A 17,883-nucleotide genomic window follows, 5' to 3' on the forward strand; every position below is an offset into this window, starting at 1 on the left:
TGGCCTGCTGTGTTCATCCAGCTCTACACCTTGTTATCTCAGATTCTTCAGCATCAGCAGTTCCTACTATCTCTGAAACAATGAGAGTAAAGCAACCTGGATTGTTCTTTACAAGAGCTGGTGAAGACTTGATGAGCTGAATGGCCTCCTTCTGTGTTTACTGTTTTGCTGTTTGGAAGATTTTGTTCCTCTTCCCATTCTCAGTGGCAATTCTATTCTTCTAAAACACTGAACGGTTTCATCTCATTCCTTTTGACGTCAATCTGTATTTGGTCATATGTTGACTCCCCAAGCATTTGTCTAAGCTCTGGTGTCTCAGGTAGCCTTAAAGAACTGGAGGCTGCTTTTACAGTGATGCCAGGAGAATGTTTGTGTATCCAGTTCCTGAAGCAAAGTTCTGGACATAGAATGGCCAGATTCACCAATGCTGGCAGTCAGGATGTTCAGTTTGTAAAAAGGCAGGCCTTTATGACATTTGACTTGCCATGAGAGGCTGGCCTATACAAGGCTTTTTATAGCGAATTAGTATTGCTGATAATTATTATTAGGAAATTATTATCAAGTTATTTGCCTGCTGAATGATATGCACTCTTCGGTAACAGATGGTTCAAACACCAGATCTAAAAACTGGATTATAGATTACAATACCATAACAATCACACCTTCATTTTTACAGTTAGCTGCTTTCATTAGGAGACACACACTCGTCATTCTCTAATATTCAAAGGGCACAAAAAAAAGGATAATTTATGCACCAGACTTTGCAATCTCTCAATCTCTTATAGTTACCCTGCATATTTAACATTGTAACATTATATCTTGCGCTCTGTTCTGTTATCCTGATGCACTTATATAGTATAATCTGCCTGTAAAGCACATACAACACTTTTCACTGTACCTAGGTACACATGACAGTAATAAATCAAATATTTTTGAAAAGCCCAGTTATTCATATCTTATATGCAGACAGGTATTGTTTTCTGATTTCAATTATTTTACTTAACTTTGCTGTTGTCACTTTCATATCATTCAGTAGAAATCTGATTTTTTTTAAAAAGTATCACTTGCATTCAGGAAATCCTGCAGGTGTTTCGCGAAATAGTCTTGTGCACTGCTCTTTTGGAGAGCCTGGTCTCAGAGGTTTCCTGAAGAGGGCTCCATTAAGTTACACAAAAACAACACAATGAGAAACATTGTTCACTGTGAAACATAAAAGGACAACTTTTTTTTTATTATACCAATTTTATCAATTCTTCTGAAATATAACCTGCTAAAAGTAATTTGCCTGCAATAGTGAAATAATAGTCATCTACATACATTACTGAAGTATAATCCAGAAAAAGTCAACCGCATAAATTGCACATTCATCTTTTGCTAATACTGTACCATTCATTCTGCTCGCCCTACATATCAACGGATTAATTATTGCAATGTTAATTGAGCCAGATTGAATTGTAACCATTAGAGCGCCTTAAACAGCTAATTGAGCATAATTAGTCTGCAAGTTAAAATATCTCACAGCTTGTACAACGTGCGCATAAATTGCAGGATACATTTAGGAGCCAATTATACAGGAGAGGTACTTGAACAATAACATATTGATGAGGTAGGAAATGCATCAAATATCACAGAACTGTCGCCTAAAATCTCTTCAGTGGTCAAGTCTGTTATCATGGTGTTAATATACAAGGCTTTTTGTGGTACAGGAAAATTAGGAACAGCAGTTTTAGAAAAAGGAACACATGGTTAACCATGCAAGATGAATGGAGCATATATAGATGCCTAGATCTTTCAGTTGGGTAAACCTCTGCTAAAAGGCAGGGTAGAACTTTGACCCACAGAAAAAGCTGTCCCAGATGTTGATGGGATCATACGTATATTTTTGTCTATACTCCTTGCCATCCATGTGGAAGTCACATTACAAGCAGCCAAATAAAATAGTTGCAATAGGCCTCAAGAACTTGCTGCATTGCAACATAGTCTTCATATTAAAGAATTCATATTGGACTTGAAACACTAATTATGTTTCCCCCTCCAGGGATACTGCCATACCAGTTGAACTTCCCCAGCACTTTCTCTTTCTACCCCTTGACTGTGGGTTGTCCGCAGAGTAGAAATTATTTTATACATTATCTTCTGAAAAGCCACCTTAGTCTCACGATTGGCTGTGCAGGCTTTAAAACCCTTTCCTTTTTAAATGCCCTGAAATATCCACAGCCAGCAGAACTCCAGAATATTGAGTACATAATCTAGGCTGACAGTCCACCGCTATACCTAGTATGTGCTGCATTGGCATTTTCAGCTTAGCAATTATACCAAGGCTCATCTATTTGCTTAGGTGGAGGTAGGAAAGAAATCTCTGGTTCTGTTTTAAAGAAGAAAATATGACTTCCCCTCAGTGTCCTGGACAATCATCAAATTCTGCCCCAACTTTCCTCCACAATGACCAAGTTTCAAGACATCCAATCCTGCCCCTTTTTGAAAGCAGACTGTCACCAAAATTGGAGTCCTCCTTCATCATTCTGAATCATCGGGGGAGGCCAACCTTTTACAGCATCAGAGGCATATTCTGGTCGTTTATTCCCCTCATGCACTGAAAGGTTTTTAGGACATTTAAACAGTGTTTTAGTGTTTTACTAAATGAGAATGGGAGAGGTAAGTGGGCATGATGGCAGCTGGGTGATGTAGCAAGTGCTAGGGTGGATAGTTGGGTTGTGAGGTTGGGAGATTGTGAGAGTGTGAGGGGGTGAGGAGGTCAGGGGAAACTGGTAGGTCAGAGGAGTTGGATGGTGGGGTCTACTTAGCTAGGGGGATGTCAGGTCATTGGGGGGTGTGGCCAGGCCTAATCAGACCAATGGGTGGTGGGGATTAGTTGTATGGTTATCAGGAGTTAGATATTGATTTTAATCTGCATAACATTTCCTGGATCACTGTGCAGGTATGTAAGCAAAACCCTTCAAAGCCTCCTACTATAACTCAGGGTTGGAAACTTTCTTGATAGTCCAATAGAACAGGGGAATTGCCCATCAGAAATTCAAACTTCTCGGCTAACTCCCTCAGAATTACTGCATGGGAATTCCACAGAGTCCAAATGTGCTTCACTGATCATTTGTCTGGTTTACAACTATTCAGCAACCTCAACATCTGGGCCAATATTAGTCCTTGAATTAACATTGTTGAAACAGAGAATAGCACTTTGCTGTGCACAGATTGGCTGCTACATTTCCAAAATTACAACTGAGCCACTACAAAGTACTTAATTGATTGTAAAACATTTTCAGATGTTCTTAAGTTGCAAAAGGTGGTAGAAAAATCCAAGTCTTTATTTGAACATCAGTGTTCCTCTCGGTATCCAACAGAAATATTGGGAAATGCATTGTATGATGGATTCCCATCATTTACATTTGAATATCACACATACTTTATAATATCCCTAATTCAATTCTGGTGTGATAGGGATGAGCAAGGAGTTACTAAACAGCTTCTCAGTGCCCTAAGCTCTGATTATATCAGAAGCAATGTAACTCAAACCAAATTTTCTCTTCTGACACTAAATGTTATAGCAGACCTGAAACCCAGGAGGGAAATCATCTTGAGGGTAGGGCAGGTTTTCTGGAATGATAATGTCCATCCAAGCTCATTTCATATTCCAAGCCGGGTTAAAAACACAAATTTTACGAACAATAAGTTCTGAGGCATCTTGGGATCTTCCAGTCTCAAAAATCTGGGCTCCATATTTAAAAGGCACCCAGACAGCACTTCCATCTCTGCAACCCAGGAGCATCTGTCAGTCCTTGTTCATCACCCTCATCTATTTTTGGAGATGTCAATGACCAGGAAAAAAATGTTGCCACGTTTTAGCAATCCCTGCAGTGTCTCTTAAAGGCCGTCCAGGAAAGAAGGAAAATTCTTTTCCCTATTGATGACTGCAAGAGGCCAAACTGGCTGACAAAGGCACCCTAGACAGTGATGGCTTCAGTGGGCAGCATTAGTGGGCCGCTCAAAGGAGTCTTGCTCCAGTACTACAAGAATGTGCTAGGGTGTGTACCACTGTCTATACATCGCTTCATGTCCCTTGGAATGTGAGTTAACGTCGTAAAGTTGCCACTGCAGAGGACTGTGACAGGGGTGGTTGGGTGCCAGGCATCACTGACAGATGCCACATCTGCAGTCATTGTCTGTTACATCACTGCGATTACCAGTCTAGCACAACTGGCATCACAGTGGTACGGCCAGCCACTTGGCAGAAACAACAGTGACTTGCTGTAGATGTAAGGGAGCAAGGGACCTCACCTGAATTGTATGCAGTTTTCGTCCATTTACCTTAGAAAATATATACTTCCCAGTGAGAGAGTTCAGGAAAGGTTCACCAGGCTGATTCCTGGGATGGAAAGCGAGATTGGGTAGACTGGGTCTTCGTTACAAGATGATTTGAGTTCGTAAGGAGGGATATCCTACTGCAGTTATACAGGGCCTTGGAGAGACAACGCAGGATTATTATGTGCAGTTTTATCTCCCTATCTAAGAAAGGATGTACTTGCTGTATAGACAGTTTAAGTGAAGGTTTATTTGGCTGATGGCAGGACTGTTGCCTGAGTAGAAATTGGCTCAAATGGTTCAGTTCTGATGAACAGTCACCGGACTCCAAACATTAACTGAGCTTTCTCTCCACAGATGCTGTCAGACCTGTTGAGTTTCTCCAAAAAATTCTGCTTTTGTTTCAGATCTCTAGGATCTGCAGTTCTTTGTTTGAATTTGAACTGTATTCACTAGAGTCTAGAAGGATGAAAGGGGATCTATTTGAAACATCTAAAATGTTAACAGGACTGGATATACTAGAAGCAAGAGGGAAGTTCCCTGGCAAGGAAGTCTAGAATTAGGGGACACAATATCAGGATACAGCTAGATGAAACAATATTTCCTCATTCAGAGGGTGGTCACCCTGTGAGATTGACTACCACAGAAGGTTGTGGACGCTGAGTCACTGAGTGTATTCAAGATAGAAATTGATAGATTTTCAGATGTTAAAGGTAAAAAGAAATATAGGGTGAAAACAGGAATATGACACTGAGATGGAGGATCATCCATGATCATATTGAATGGCCTACTCCTTTACCTACTGTCTGTGTTTCCATTTATTTATTGGCTTTTAGGAGAGTGGGAGGGATTCTCTTAAAATATAAAATTATGACAGGGCTAGACAGGCTGGATGTAGGGATGATATTCCACTGGCTGGAGGTTTAGAACAAGGGCTGACAGTCTCAGGATAGAGGGTAGACTATTTGGGTCTCAAATGAGAAATATATTCACTCAAAGCCCAGGTAAGTGGACTCCTGTACCACATATGGGTGGCATGGTAACTCAGTGGTTAGCACTGCTGTCTCACATAGCCAGGAACCCAGATTTGATTGCAGCCTTGGATGACTGTCTGTGTGAATTTTGCACGTTTTCCTCATTTCTGCGTGGGTTTCCTCCAGGTGCTCCAGTTTCTTCCCACAGTCCAAAGATGTGCAGGTTAGGTGGATTGGCCATGCCAAATTGCTCATAGTATCCAGGGAGATGCAGGCTAGGCGGCTGAGTCATGGGAAAGGCAGGGTTAAAGGGATAGGGTGGGGGGCAGTGGGTTTCAGTGGGATGCTCTTCAGAGGGTTGGTATGGGCCAAGCAGCCTGTTTAAACACTGTAGAGATTCTATTATATGGTGATAGAGGCCAAGCTACTGAACATATTTAAGAAAGAAATAGATTTCTAGATGCTAAGCCATCAAATGGTTTGAAAGAGTGTGGGAATATGGCATTGAAATCGAGAATCAACCATAATCATATTAAATGGCAGAGTGCATTTGATGGGCCAAATGACCTACCCTTTCTCCTATTTTCTATGTATCTATCTGTGAGGGTTCATATTTAAAGCATAAAAAGAGGTAAAACACCCAGCAACCCAGGTACTATTCAGCACTTTTCATCCCAGTTGGTAGAATATACACAACTGATAGGCAAAGAACACAAGCACAGATGATAGCTTTTTGAGTTGAGCCCCCTGTTGAGTTGAGCCCTGCATGCCTGGCCCTGTCACCTTTGCTGTGTGGATGTCTTGCCCAGTCAAGCTGCACCCCTAACACTAAATGTTTGCACAAAGAATCGACTTGATTCTGAAGGAGCTGCGTAAACAGAGTGCTACCTGCACAAAACAAGTTAAGATCCGAAACCCTGACCCACCTGAAATGTTCTGAGAACTTAATAGCAATGATTTAATCTGTCGATAGGAAAAGGACATTTTGCCTCCTGCCCTATTAAGTTCCCCGCTCATCTTTCTTAAAACATCGGGCTGGTTTGGAAAATTCCACTCAAAGTGCCTTGATCTAAGAAATGGAGATTGAACTACAGTGGTGAATTTGAAAGAGAAACAATGGCTTGTGAGTTGTTTCAAAAATAAAGATAATAATATATTAGTAAAACTTCCTTTAGGTGTAAGAAAACTGTGGCATTGCCCATCAAGATTACGCACCAATATTGCCCATCCATAAAAGTACAAATTTTATGTTTGTTAAATTAAAATTCTTCATGATGTTATGGGTGTGTTGGGCACGTCAGGTAAGAAATTTAATTGAATCCACAATAAAGTAAGAAGCATTGATTAATTTCCTCTCTGTTTAAGTCTCTTGTCTGTTATTTTCTTACAATTTATAATGAGACAGTGGATCAAAATCAAAAGGACAGATGTGACTCATTGAGTTAAGAACAAGGATGGATGCTAGAATATATAAAAATAAAGCTAAATTTGCTTCAATAAATGCCTTCCCTGTGATGTAAGTATACTTGCCCAGTGTTTTGTATCTTGTTTGTGATTTTCTTACTTTAATTACCTGTGAAAAATATGACACAATGACCCTGACTTTACTGTGAAAATAACAAGGATTCTAGCACTCGCCATTATTAACGTGTAGATCAAACAGGAACTTTAACTGAATACTGATGGATTGTTAAATGCAAAAATCTGGAAATTGCTGTCTGAAAAATGTTCCTCCTCCATAAACTGCTCAAAATTGGCAACTCACCATCAGGCTCCCCTTTTAAAGTTCCTATTTAATGTGCAGACAGGCTAAAATCTCCACAGATATTTTGTGTTTGTACATTCCAGTCTGAAAATTCAATCTTCTTAGTAGCTTTAGAAATCTCATTTGCAGCCAAAGTCCCTCTCTGATGCTGAAAATTAACTATTACAAATGTGAACTAAAAATCGAAAGGTCTGCAGATGCTAGAAATCAGAAACAAAAACAGAAGTTGCTGGAAAGGCTCAGCAATTATAATTAGCATCAGAATTAGTGTTTTGAGTTCAGGGACCATTCCTCAGTACACAAAGAGTCACTGAACCCAAAATATTAACTCTGATTTCTCTCCACAGATGCTACCAGACCTGCTGAGTCTTTTAGCGATCTTTGTTTTTATTTACAAATCTGGAGTCTCCTACATTCACATTTTAATAATTGTTGGAGATCTTTTTAAAACTAAATTACATCTTTCCTTTGCTTTATTACCTTTCATTATCTTTCTCTTCTTGTCCAATCATTCTATCTTCTCTTTGTTTTCTGTACCTGATTTGATATTCAGTTTACAACTTTAATGACAGTTCCTGATTCAGATCTGCACTGTTCAGTAATGATTCATCAAGTTGGTGGATTAGGGGAATACAGGATGGTTTGGCAGTTTTGTACCTGATACCCTGTAGAGGGCACTATGCCTTTTCAGTGTTCCCCTTGTGGTAACTTTCCCTCCAAAACAGGCACTGGCCATTCCAACACGCAATGACTATCCCTTATTCATTTGTTGATTATGGTAAATTATTTCTTATTTAAGAATCCCTACAGTGTGGAAACAGGCCCTTCGGCCCAACAAGTCCACACCGCCTCTCAGAGGATCCCATCCAGATCCATCCCTCATAACCAACCTAATCTACACATCCCTGAACACTGTGGGCAATTTAGCATGGCCAATCCACCTACCCTGCACATCTTTGGACTGTGGGGTGGAAACCAGAGCACCCGGAGGAAACCCACGCAGACACGGGGAGAATGTGCAAACTCCACACAGATAGTCGGCCAAGGCCGGAATCAAACCTGGATCCCTGGCACGTGAGGCAGCAGTGCTAACCACTGAGGCACCGTGCTGCCCAAATTCTGTTGTCATTTTGATAAAGAAAAGGATGCAGTTAGATAAACGTTTCATCTGACATTATTTTGGAATCTATCCACCTTGAAACTGCCTCTGGGTCAGTGGATTAGCATTTCCTCAGTAACCACAGTGATTTTTTTTCCCTTACAGAGGTTTTGAGAAACGATACCTGCCCGGAAGTGCCAGAAATTCTGAATGGTTGGAAAACAACTTCTCACCCTGAACTAATCCACGGAACTGTGGTGACGTACCAGTGCTACCCAGGATTTGAGCTGATTGGGACCGACATCCTCATGTGTCAGTGGGATTTGTCATGGAGTGGAGATCCCCCAACATGTGAGAAGAGTGAGTAATTTATTAGACTTCTTCCTTTCTGTCCTGTAATAATGTGGTAACTTACCTGGTACGATGGGTAATCAGGAAAATTCCAATATTTCTCCAGGATGACTCATTCCTCCTCAGCTGTGAATAGCAGGGCTGAAAATATATTCAAAAGAATTCCATATTCATCTTTTTGCCACAGGAAAGTGTATGATTTCATTAAGTGCCTTGGTTGTTTTCTGGCTGCTTTTTTTTCAGCAAGTTATCTCCTGATTCAAGAAAGGCTTAATCCTTAAATGAAATCACACCTGGAACTCAATCACATCTATTCAACACTTTTGTTCATTCTTGTTTAGATTAGAAAGATAACTGAGACAGGGACCTCAAGTGGAGACGTAGTAAATCTGACAGAGTTGTACAAGGAACCAGTCAGACACAAACACAAATCCAGGTTGGCACAAGCTAATAGTTATAGCAATCCCCTGTGGCGATTATGTGTAAAATAATAAATAAGGACAAAATAATAAATGAGGACAAAATAACTTGTAACACACAATAAATCATACAAGGAATGATTCAGTTTGTGAACATGTGCAAATGTTCTTTTTTGGTATAGTTATATTTCAGAAAGTCATTTTTAAAGTATAGGCTATTGGGGGACAGATTGCGCACCACAAACCCTAACCTAAAAGTCAGTTGGCACTTTGTCAGTGGGAGGAGTGGGTGCCTGGATTAGTACAGAGTTGGACCTCGGTCCCTCAAGGCACAGAATCCTATTCTGTATCCCCAGATGCAGCAGAAGGTAATATAGATTACTGCTGCGACTACAACTAGTGCCCGTGAAGAAGTGAGGATGACTTTAGGACTTCAGACCAGAGATTTTGGGCTTGGATGGCTGGGAGACACCAGTGAGATAGGGGAAGGGGCATGGGAGTCAGGTTAGAGAAGCCAGGGGACAGAGGAGGACAGAGGGGAGGTTACCATCTTGGGGTTGGTAATGAGGAATACCCCCACCCTCCACAATCCACACAACCTGCAAAACGGATGCCCCACCTTCCTAATTGACTGTTCTTTTTTTTACAATTTCTTACAATCTAAGAAATACATCAGCAGGCATTCAGTGTGCATAATGTATTCAATTGTCCTGCAATGTCATTCTGCTGTTTTTCCATTAGGGCCACCTTCTACATGCAGCTTCCTTGTCAATAGCCAAAAGTTGCTGACATCTTTAATCACCAAAAGCAGTTATTTATATGGCAAACGTCTAATGTTCTGTTGCTAAATCTTGACTGAAAGCTGCTATTATGTGCAAAAGGAATTTTTAATATAGGATGAACTGCAGCACCATCTATACTCAATGTGATGCAGTGCAAGAGCCAATTGTGTGAACTAGAAATGAGATTTGCAATGATAGCTGTTGAAGAAGGTCACCAGGATTCAATGACTGAAACATTTGTATAAACACACAGAGTTATAACGTTGTTGACAACACTTTTCTTTCTCTTGCACAAAGCATGAGCTATACATTTGAAGATGACATTATCTGCCACTTACTATGTATTAAATTTTTTAAAAAATCATGTTCAAAGATGATGCAGAGCAAAGCATCTTTGCTATCCTCGGAAGTGACTGCTGACTAACTGGGAACTAGTTAGACCAAGTACATTATCAAAAGCTGGATGAGTGCACCCCCATGCTCTTCAATGCTTGTGCTACTCAGATCCCACAGTGACTGAAATGCTGCTGAAGCTGAGGGACCTCTGTGCTACTTTGACTATCTCTGTCAGAGCAGGAATCGATGTGACGCTGCTCAGGAATACATTCTTTTGATGCACAAGGAGTTAAAGCCCACAGTTTTGTGGTTCCATGTTTCTTCACTTTGAGAATTCCCTTCATCATCTTATCCTAGGAAATAACTTAAACTCAGCAGTGCATTCCTCCTTCATCATAGTCACTTCAAGAGAAGTAGGTCTGGGAAGAGATGACTCAGCCATTGTTTCAAACAGCATGCAGACTACCCAAAGTGTGATGAAACTCTCTGTCCTTTGCTAATCAAAGATCTTGTTGTAAGACACCTTTGGTCCACACAATATATATTCAGACCATCATACTTTCTTCATCTAGTAAAAGATGACATGTTCAGGTCAGTCTCCAGCTGGTTCTCAAATTTTTCCAAGGTTTTCCAAGGGGAGAGTCATCTGTGACTCAACGCCAATCCAGCCTTGCCCTGTTGTCCAAGATCTAACCCCACAGGCTGGTACTGTGTAAATAGAAACTGAAAACCTTTCAGCACAGATCCCATTACTGTCTCACCCTAATAAGCCTGCTAGTTCTCTTCTCAGGTTAAGGCTGCAATACATGGTTTAGACAACGTATCAAGATGCTTCTCTCAACTCCAGACTGAGTGCTTGAAGCTGACAGTCATGAACTGAATGCCAGTGGTACCACTCTCAACCCACAGGTGGCACATGTCAGAAGGCGTCTAGTTCCAGCTGCAGTGACAATTGGCTGATTTCAGATAACATACCACTTTTTACGGAGACATTTTATTTGTATTTGATTCAGGTTTTGGGTTGCATTTCAAAGTGCTGGTAGTATCTGATGAATACTCTGGAACGTTTAAGAAGCTTCAGCAGTTTGAGATCCTCCAGCAGCTACACTCTGGCAAGAGAAGAAGGAGAAAGATGCAGTGATGTAAACTCAGCAAAAATAAACAACAAGACAGCCCTAACCGCCCACCCTGAGTGCGCAGACCCTGGACTTTCTGAGAAACATGGTCGAAGAAAGTTGGGCCACTCCAGCAACAACTCCTATAACTGGCTGCTGCCACAGCTAACACAGCATTCTGTGTGACAGTCAGAGTCACTGCAATTCCTCTTTTCTTTCTCTGTGATTACTTCAGGGCTGCCACAGAGGAAATCCATGACATCGGCCAACTGGCTGAAGAATATTTCATGAATGCTGGAACAAGCACTTTCATCACTTGCCCCATGGGTATCTAGAAGCAACAAGATAGGATACTGGGGTTTCTTCGAATTACAAGATGCACTCATGTTCGGTTGCACATTGAATGCAATCACATCGCCTCCTTCATACGACTCCAGTGTTGTCATGAGTCGCAGGGTCTTCCATTCTACTTGTGCTATCCTGATACTTGAATTTTGCAGCAGTCTTCCATTCCCAGCCCTCCCACCCTCACATAATGTAACCCCCAACCTAATCCCCTGTGAGAGCACTGAGAGGTTGGCTCGTTGGAGACGAAGCTGTGCCCTGCATATTTGGCTAATGATAGCGCTAAGGATGCTATGACTGAAGCCACATTGCACTGCAGTCAAATCCAGGCCTTAACCAAAAGCTGTCATCAAGCAGACAATTGAAGTCCTTGAGCACTGATCCTGCTGACTGGACAGATCTAATTGCATACCACAGGACAGCTCACGTAGCATGGACCCCCACATAATGATAGCTTACTATTTTCTGCCCAATTTTGGCTCACAATGAGGACACACAAGTAGGACTTTGAGTATGAGAGTGAAGCAGGAAGATAACAACAGCTTTTGGCAGTCAGAACACTCAAACAGCATGCAGAAATTCAGCTAAATAATCCCACCTCTCCATCTTTAACAATCAGGTCAAACATCTTCCCTAGTCATTTCATGCAATAAATTGCATCTAGCTAAAGACTGTTATTATTTGTGCCAACTAACATTGCAGGGTCTCCAGTTACTTGTACAGTGCTCTATGCACAAAGCTTTCAAGAAGGTTTTGTAGTTGGAATGACTGACCATTGCTACTGTTAATTATTACTTTGATGAGAGCCACAAGTTGTTAGCTAAGTAGTCTTATACCAATCTGGTGTTTTCACCAGGTCCTTCTCCAGTGGTTACACTGTGGGAGGTAGAAGGTAACTGCAATAAGCTCTGGGTCTTTAGCACTGAGAGGTCCCATTCCAGGTTCAGTAGCTCCTGGAGCACTTTGTGTTTCTGGCATTAGGGAAAGGCATTGGTTTAAGAAATAAGGAAAATAGAGACTGCAGTCAGATCAGCCATGATCTTATCAAATGCAGGAGATGCTTAGTGGATTGGACAGCCCATTCAACCCTCCCATTCCAAGTTCCTCTCCAGCTCCAAGGAGATGTCCTGGCACCAGGCACACAGACACAGACAGTCTTTGGGCTTCACGCTCATGGCTGCTGAGAACATTATCTCTCCCCCTAATTATACTGCCCCCCCCCCCAACCACTACTATGTTCCTATTTTCTCCTCACACTTGGATAGCTTCATGTACCAAAATGCCATGGTCCATTTGCTCAGTCCTCCCCCTAGTGTCCATTCTTGTCCACACAGTTTGCAAGAACCTCGTAATGTAATTGTTGGACAGTTTAAGGTCCAAGGCTATGAATGCTGCCAACTGGTTTCTCAGACCTGTCTCATTTTGCAGTCACTCTTTCCTGCCCCTGCTCACAGGCCAAATTTGAATGACCTAATTAATCTGAGGGGTGTGACTGCCTCCTGGAGCAAATTATCCAGTTAACTTTCCCCTTCCCTAATGGGGCCTCTATTTTCCTATCTACCCCCTGCCCTTTGACTCGTCGATCAAGTATCTATCGACCTCTGCTTTGAAATTATTCAATGACTCACCTCCATCGCTCTCTAAGGAAGAGGCTCTACAGCATCCAGTTCTACACCTTGTTATCTCTCTAAGGAAGGGTGTTCCACAGACCAACAACCCTCTGAGTGAAAAAAGACCCTCATCTCTCTCTTAAATAGGAGACTGCTGTATCCCTCCAGTTTTCGACTTCCCAAAGTGATAAAACCTTTTTCCACATCCACCCTATCAAGTCCAGTCAGGACCTTATATATTTCAATAAGATCATTTTTATTCATGATTCTAAACTGTAATGGATGCAGGCCCAATCTGTCCAATCTTTCCTCATAAGACCACCCCTTCATCCCAAGAATCATTCTACCTTCCCCCTATCCACCCCACGCTCCCCTACATAACAGGCAGCACCCAGCCCCAAAGTGTCTGACGCACCTCAAAAGAGGATCAAGGGTAAGCATGTGGTGACAACGTCAAAGCGGCCACACCATAGACTCCCAGGTTGTCTTGCTGCATTGTAAGCATGAATTGAAGATAATAAGGCAAGACCCCAAACATTCCACACTATGTGGTCTACGGCTTTGCCATCTCCACTTATGCAACTGGCAGCTCCAATTGAGTGATGATCAGCTACAGTTACCACTTCCTCTTTGCCAGGACAGATTTGAGGGGCTGAATGGCACAACTTTTTCTGAAGTGTTTGTGTCACCGGCGCAGATTAACATTGGAATTCTGCCAGCATTTTTTATGTGCTGTTCATAGACGGTTCGATGTTGGCCAGTGCATTGGAGATAACTCCCTGGCCTTCTTTGATGTTGTGCTATGGGATCTCTTACACTCACCTGAACAAGGTGGGGTTTCAGTTTAACATCTCATCCAAAAGACAGCAGGTCTGACAGTGGCCGCTACCTCGCATTAGAGTGTCAGTCTTGGTTCGCATGCAGTCAAACCCCTGGAGTGGAACTTCAGCCTCAGAGGTTCCATCACTATACTTAGTCATGCTTTAGAAGCATAGAATCCTGACAGTGTGGAAGCAGGCTATTCAGCCCAAAATTCCACACCGACTCTCCAAAGAACATCCCATCCAGACCCAAACCCTCACCTATCCTTGTCATCCTACATTTCCCATGACCACTCCACCTAACCTACACATCTTTGGACTGTAGGAGGGAACCCAAAGAGACATGGAGAGAATGTGTAAATCCACACCCGAGGCTGGAATCGCACCAGGTCCCTGTGAGGTTGCAGTGCTAATCACTGAGCCACCACGCCACCCCTTTGGGGCTTTGGAAATATCACAGATCCTTGTAAAGCTAACGTAACTCATCAGTGGACTCCATCAGCACCACTCAAAAAGCACCAATTGGTTCAGTTCCCTGACTCAGTGCCTCATTGAAGTTGGGGTTGTTATAACTGAGTCCCTTTCATTTCTTCCTTCTGTCTCATGTAGTTAGCAACAGAATCATCACTAAGTGATTTATGACTAAAAAGATGTTTTATTCACACTCCATTTAACACACGGAAGGTAAAATGTCAAATTCTTAAGCTTATCATTGAATTCTGTATGTCATGGTCAATTTGGCAAAATTATATTTGACAGTTTGAGTAAAAGAAAATCTATTGTGAAGTTAGCACCACCTGCTGGAGTTTCCATATCATTACATCCAGAATTAATATTTACCCTAAGGTCTCGCAGGCTTAACCTGGCTGTTTAAATACACTGTCTCATCTACTTATGTTGGCTGCAGCATATCACAATCTTCCTTCTTCTCAATGACTTAAAACTGTTCTTCAATCCAGCCCATGATGAGGCCTCTGTCCATGGCAACGTTACTCCAAATTTCAGGGCACTTTTTAAGGCGACCCTTGACTGACCCAGTTAATGTGGGTGAGAAGGCTGGCAAGTGGGTCTTTAAATTAGGGAACCGTGCCATGAGCAATGTGCTCACTACTGCCACCCACCCCACTACGATTTTGAGCGGCAGGGGAGGCTTCGGTGTGGGGTGATGGTGGGGGTGGTGGCGCATGTGAGAACTGCTTTAATTCCCAGTGAAGGATCAGACTCTGCCACCACTCTGGGTAGCTGCCCACTAAAAGAGGGGAGGTGTGCCACTTGCTGGGCACCTGGTGCCAACTGGAGGATTCCCCCTCCCTCTGCCACCATATTGGTTTTCCTTCCCCACAACCCACCCTGTGATTTTGCCTGTCCAAAATACACCACCATGCCCATCCTCAATGGTCCTCCTAAACCCGGCAAGATTCCCACACTTTCCTAGGTATCTGGAACCATGGCTATTTGCTATATCCTTGGCATTCCTACAGTACCCATACTGACTACCATTCCTTGTGTGGCACTGCCCAAATTACAGACCTGCTGCCCTGCGATTGGCCAGCAGCTCTATTCAGGTCGAGATGGAAAGTAGGTCGGGAGTCACGCGCAAAAATCAAAGCAAAGTGAGGATGCAGGGGCAGATTTGGCCTCAGGGTTTATGCTGGAAATATATCACAGAGACATGGGCTCCATTTCTGTCAATGTTGAGGCCAGCAGGTTTACCTACTACCTTGTACTGTCAGTCCTAAAGGTCCTGAGGTGGCAGCACTTCGAGAAAAGTAAAATGCATTAGAAGGAATCTGAAGGTAAAACAACAGAAAGAGGAAGATCTTCTATCCTTGTACAACCCAAGCTTAGGTATCTTAGTTGACTCTCCACAGTATGAAGCTTAAATCATAAATCTGGATCAGCACTGGTGAATCTCCTGTAGCCTTTTAAAAGCTTTAAAATTAACTTAGAGTCATAGAGTCATACACACAGAAACAGACCATTCAGTCCAACCAGTCCAGGCCAAACATAATCTCAAACTAAAATAGCCCCACCTGCCTTCTCCTGGCCCATATCCCTTCAAACCTTTCCTATTTGTGTACTTTTAAACTGTAACTGTGCCCATAGCCACCACTTCCTCAGGAAGTTCATTCCACACATGAACCTCCCCCCGTGTAAATAAAAATTGTCCCTCGTGTCTTATTTAAATTGCTCTCCTCTCAGCTTAAAAATATGCTGCCTAATCTTGAAATCCCCCATCCTCGGGAAAAGACAACTACCATTAACCCTACCTTTTTATTTCCTTTATGGGATGAGGGCATTGCTGGCTAGACAGCATTTATTGCCCAGAGGGCAGTTAAGAGTCAACCACATTGCTGTGGGTCTGGAGTCACATGTAGGCCAGACCAGGGAAAGATGGTAGATTCTTTCCCTCAAGGGCATTAATGAACCAGATGGGTTTTTCCAACAATTGGCAATGGATTCATGATCATCATTAGATTCTTAATTCCAGATATTTCATTGAATTCAAATTCCATCATCTGCTGTGGCAGGATTTGAACCTGGGTCCCCAGAATGTTATCTGGTCTCTGGATTAACAGTCCAGCGATAATACCACTAGGCCATCGCTTACACCCCTCATGATTTTATAAACCTCTATAGGGTCACCGCTCAGCCTCCTATGTACCAGTGAAGAAAGTCCCGGCTTATCCAGCCTTTCTTTATAACTGAAACCATTTGACAGAGGTTTTATTGCCTGAACAGCAGAGAAGAAAGAAATCTGCAGAAATATTTTCACACAATTTGTGTTCTATTCAAAGATCTGTTTCATTTTCTTTAAAATGTCAGGGATGTATAAGTTGGATGTATTCTTCAATGGACATGTCTTCAGTTAGATGGACAGAAATTGCTCTCAAACATGTCCTTCAGACATGTATTGACATAAGTGTTGTCATGCCAATGATAATGGTCTAATAACCAGTTGCTCATGAGGGATTGATCAACTCCATGCGTCAGTTCATTTAAAACATGAAAACATGCTTTCGGTTATGAAGAAAAGAAGAGAGCAAACCAGTTGATTCCTGTGTGTACAACTTGCAAACCCAAGCAGACTAAACTAGCTAGCTTGTTCACAAGTAACTGCTACTCACAAAGCCATTGGTGTCCTTAAAGGTGAATCCTCTTAAAGGCAGGACGTGTTGATAATCGGATTTACCTCCAATACAGTTACACATTACAGTTGGCCACGATTAACAATGGTGCATTGTTTGTCATTTGGGTACACTTATTTTATGAACACCCATCTGACCAGACATATTCTATGCGAGCATGTCACAGATTAAAAACACAAGTTACTACATCTAACACCACAAATCTGAACAAAATAAACATTTTCATTAAAAATTTCCAATGCACTCTAGGCCAATTCACATCCAACAATCTGCTCTGAAAACCCTTCTCACATTTTCACAGCTGCGACAAATTCCACGACAGCAGCTATGACAATCCACAATATTTGAAAACAGTCAAGAACATTGAAAACAAAACAACCTACAACATTGTTTGAGGAAAAGCTAATTCACTTTGTCTCCCAACAATAATGAGTCTGTTAAAACAAAATTCAGGATCTGGACCTTTGCTGTAATCTAATCATTTCTTCCTTGGGTCACAGTCCATCTGTGTCCAACGTTTTGTTGAATTTTAACCAATGGATTTTGAGATTTATTGTTTACAGGCAAACAGACTAACAAACAGGAGCAAAAGTACTGCTTCCTCCCACCTTCAGTGGGATAGATGACTATCTTTTAAGACGCTAATTAATAAGGGGAAATTGCCCATATTCGCAGACCTCTGCTAAACCCTACCTGCACAGTACACAGAGATAACAAGGTGTAGAGCTGGATGAACACAGCAGGCCAAGCAGCATCGGAGGAGCAGGAAAGCTGACGTTTCGGGCCTAGACCCTTCTTTA

The 17,883-nt window shown here is 42.1% G+C and overlaps 1 protein-coding gene across 1 annotated transcript in view; it reads left to right on the top strand.

Moving 5' to 3' along the window:
* Positions 1-17,883, top strand: part of LOC109930302 (seizure protein 6 homolog) — an 834,907-nt gene that overhangs the window by 789,036 nt on the left and 27,988 nt on the right. Inside the window, exon 10 of the mRNA XM_048612359.1 lies at positions 8,321-8,515. Coding sequence (XP_048468316.1) covers positions 8,321-8,515 — 195 coding nt within the window. The remainder of the gene's footprint in view (positions 1-8,320; positions 8,516-17,883) is intronic.

This window comes from Rhincodon typus, chromosome 26 (genome assembly GCF_021869965.1).
Source record: "Rhincodon typus isolate 14 chromosome 26, sRhiTyp1.1, whole genome shotgun sequence".
NCBI classification, from domain to species: Eukaryota; Metazoa; Chordata; class Chondrichthyes; order Orectolobiformes; family Rhincodontidae; genus Rhincodon; species Rhincodon typus.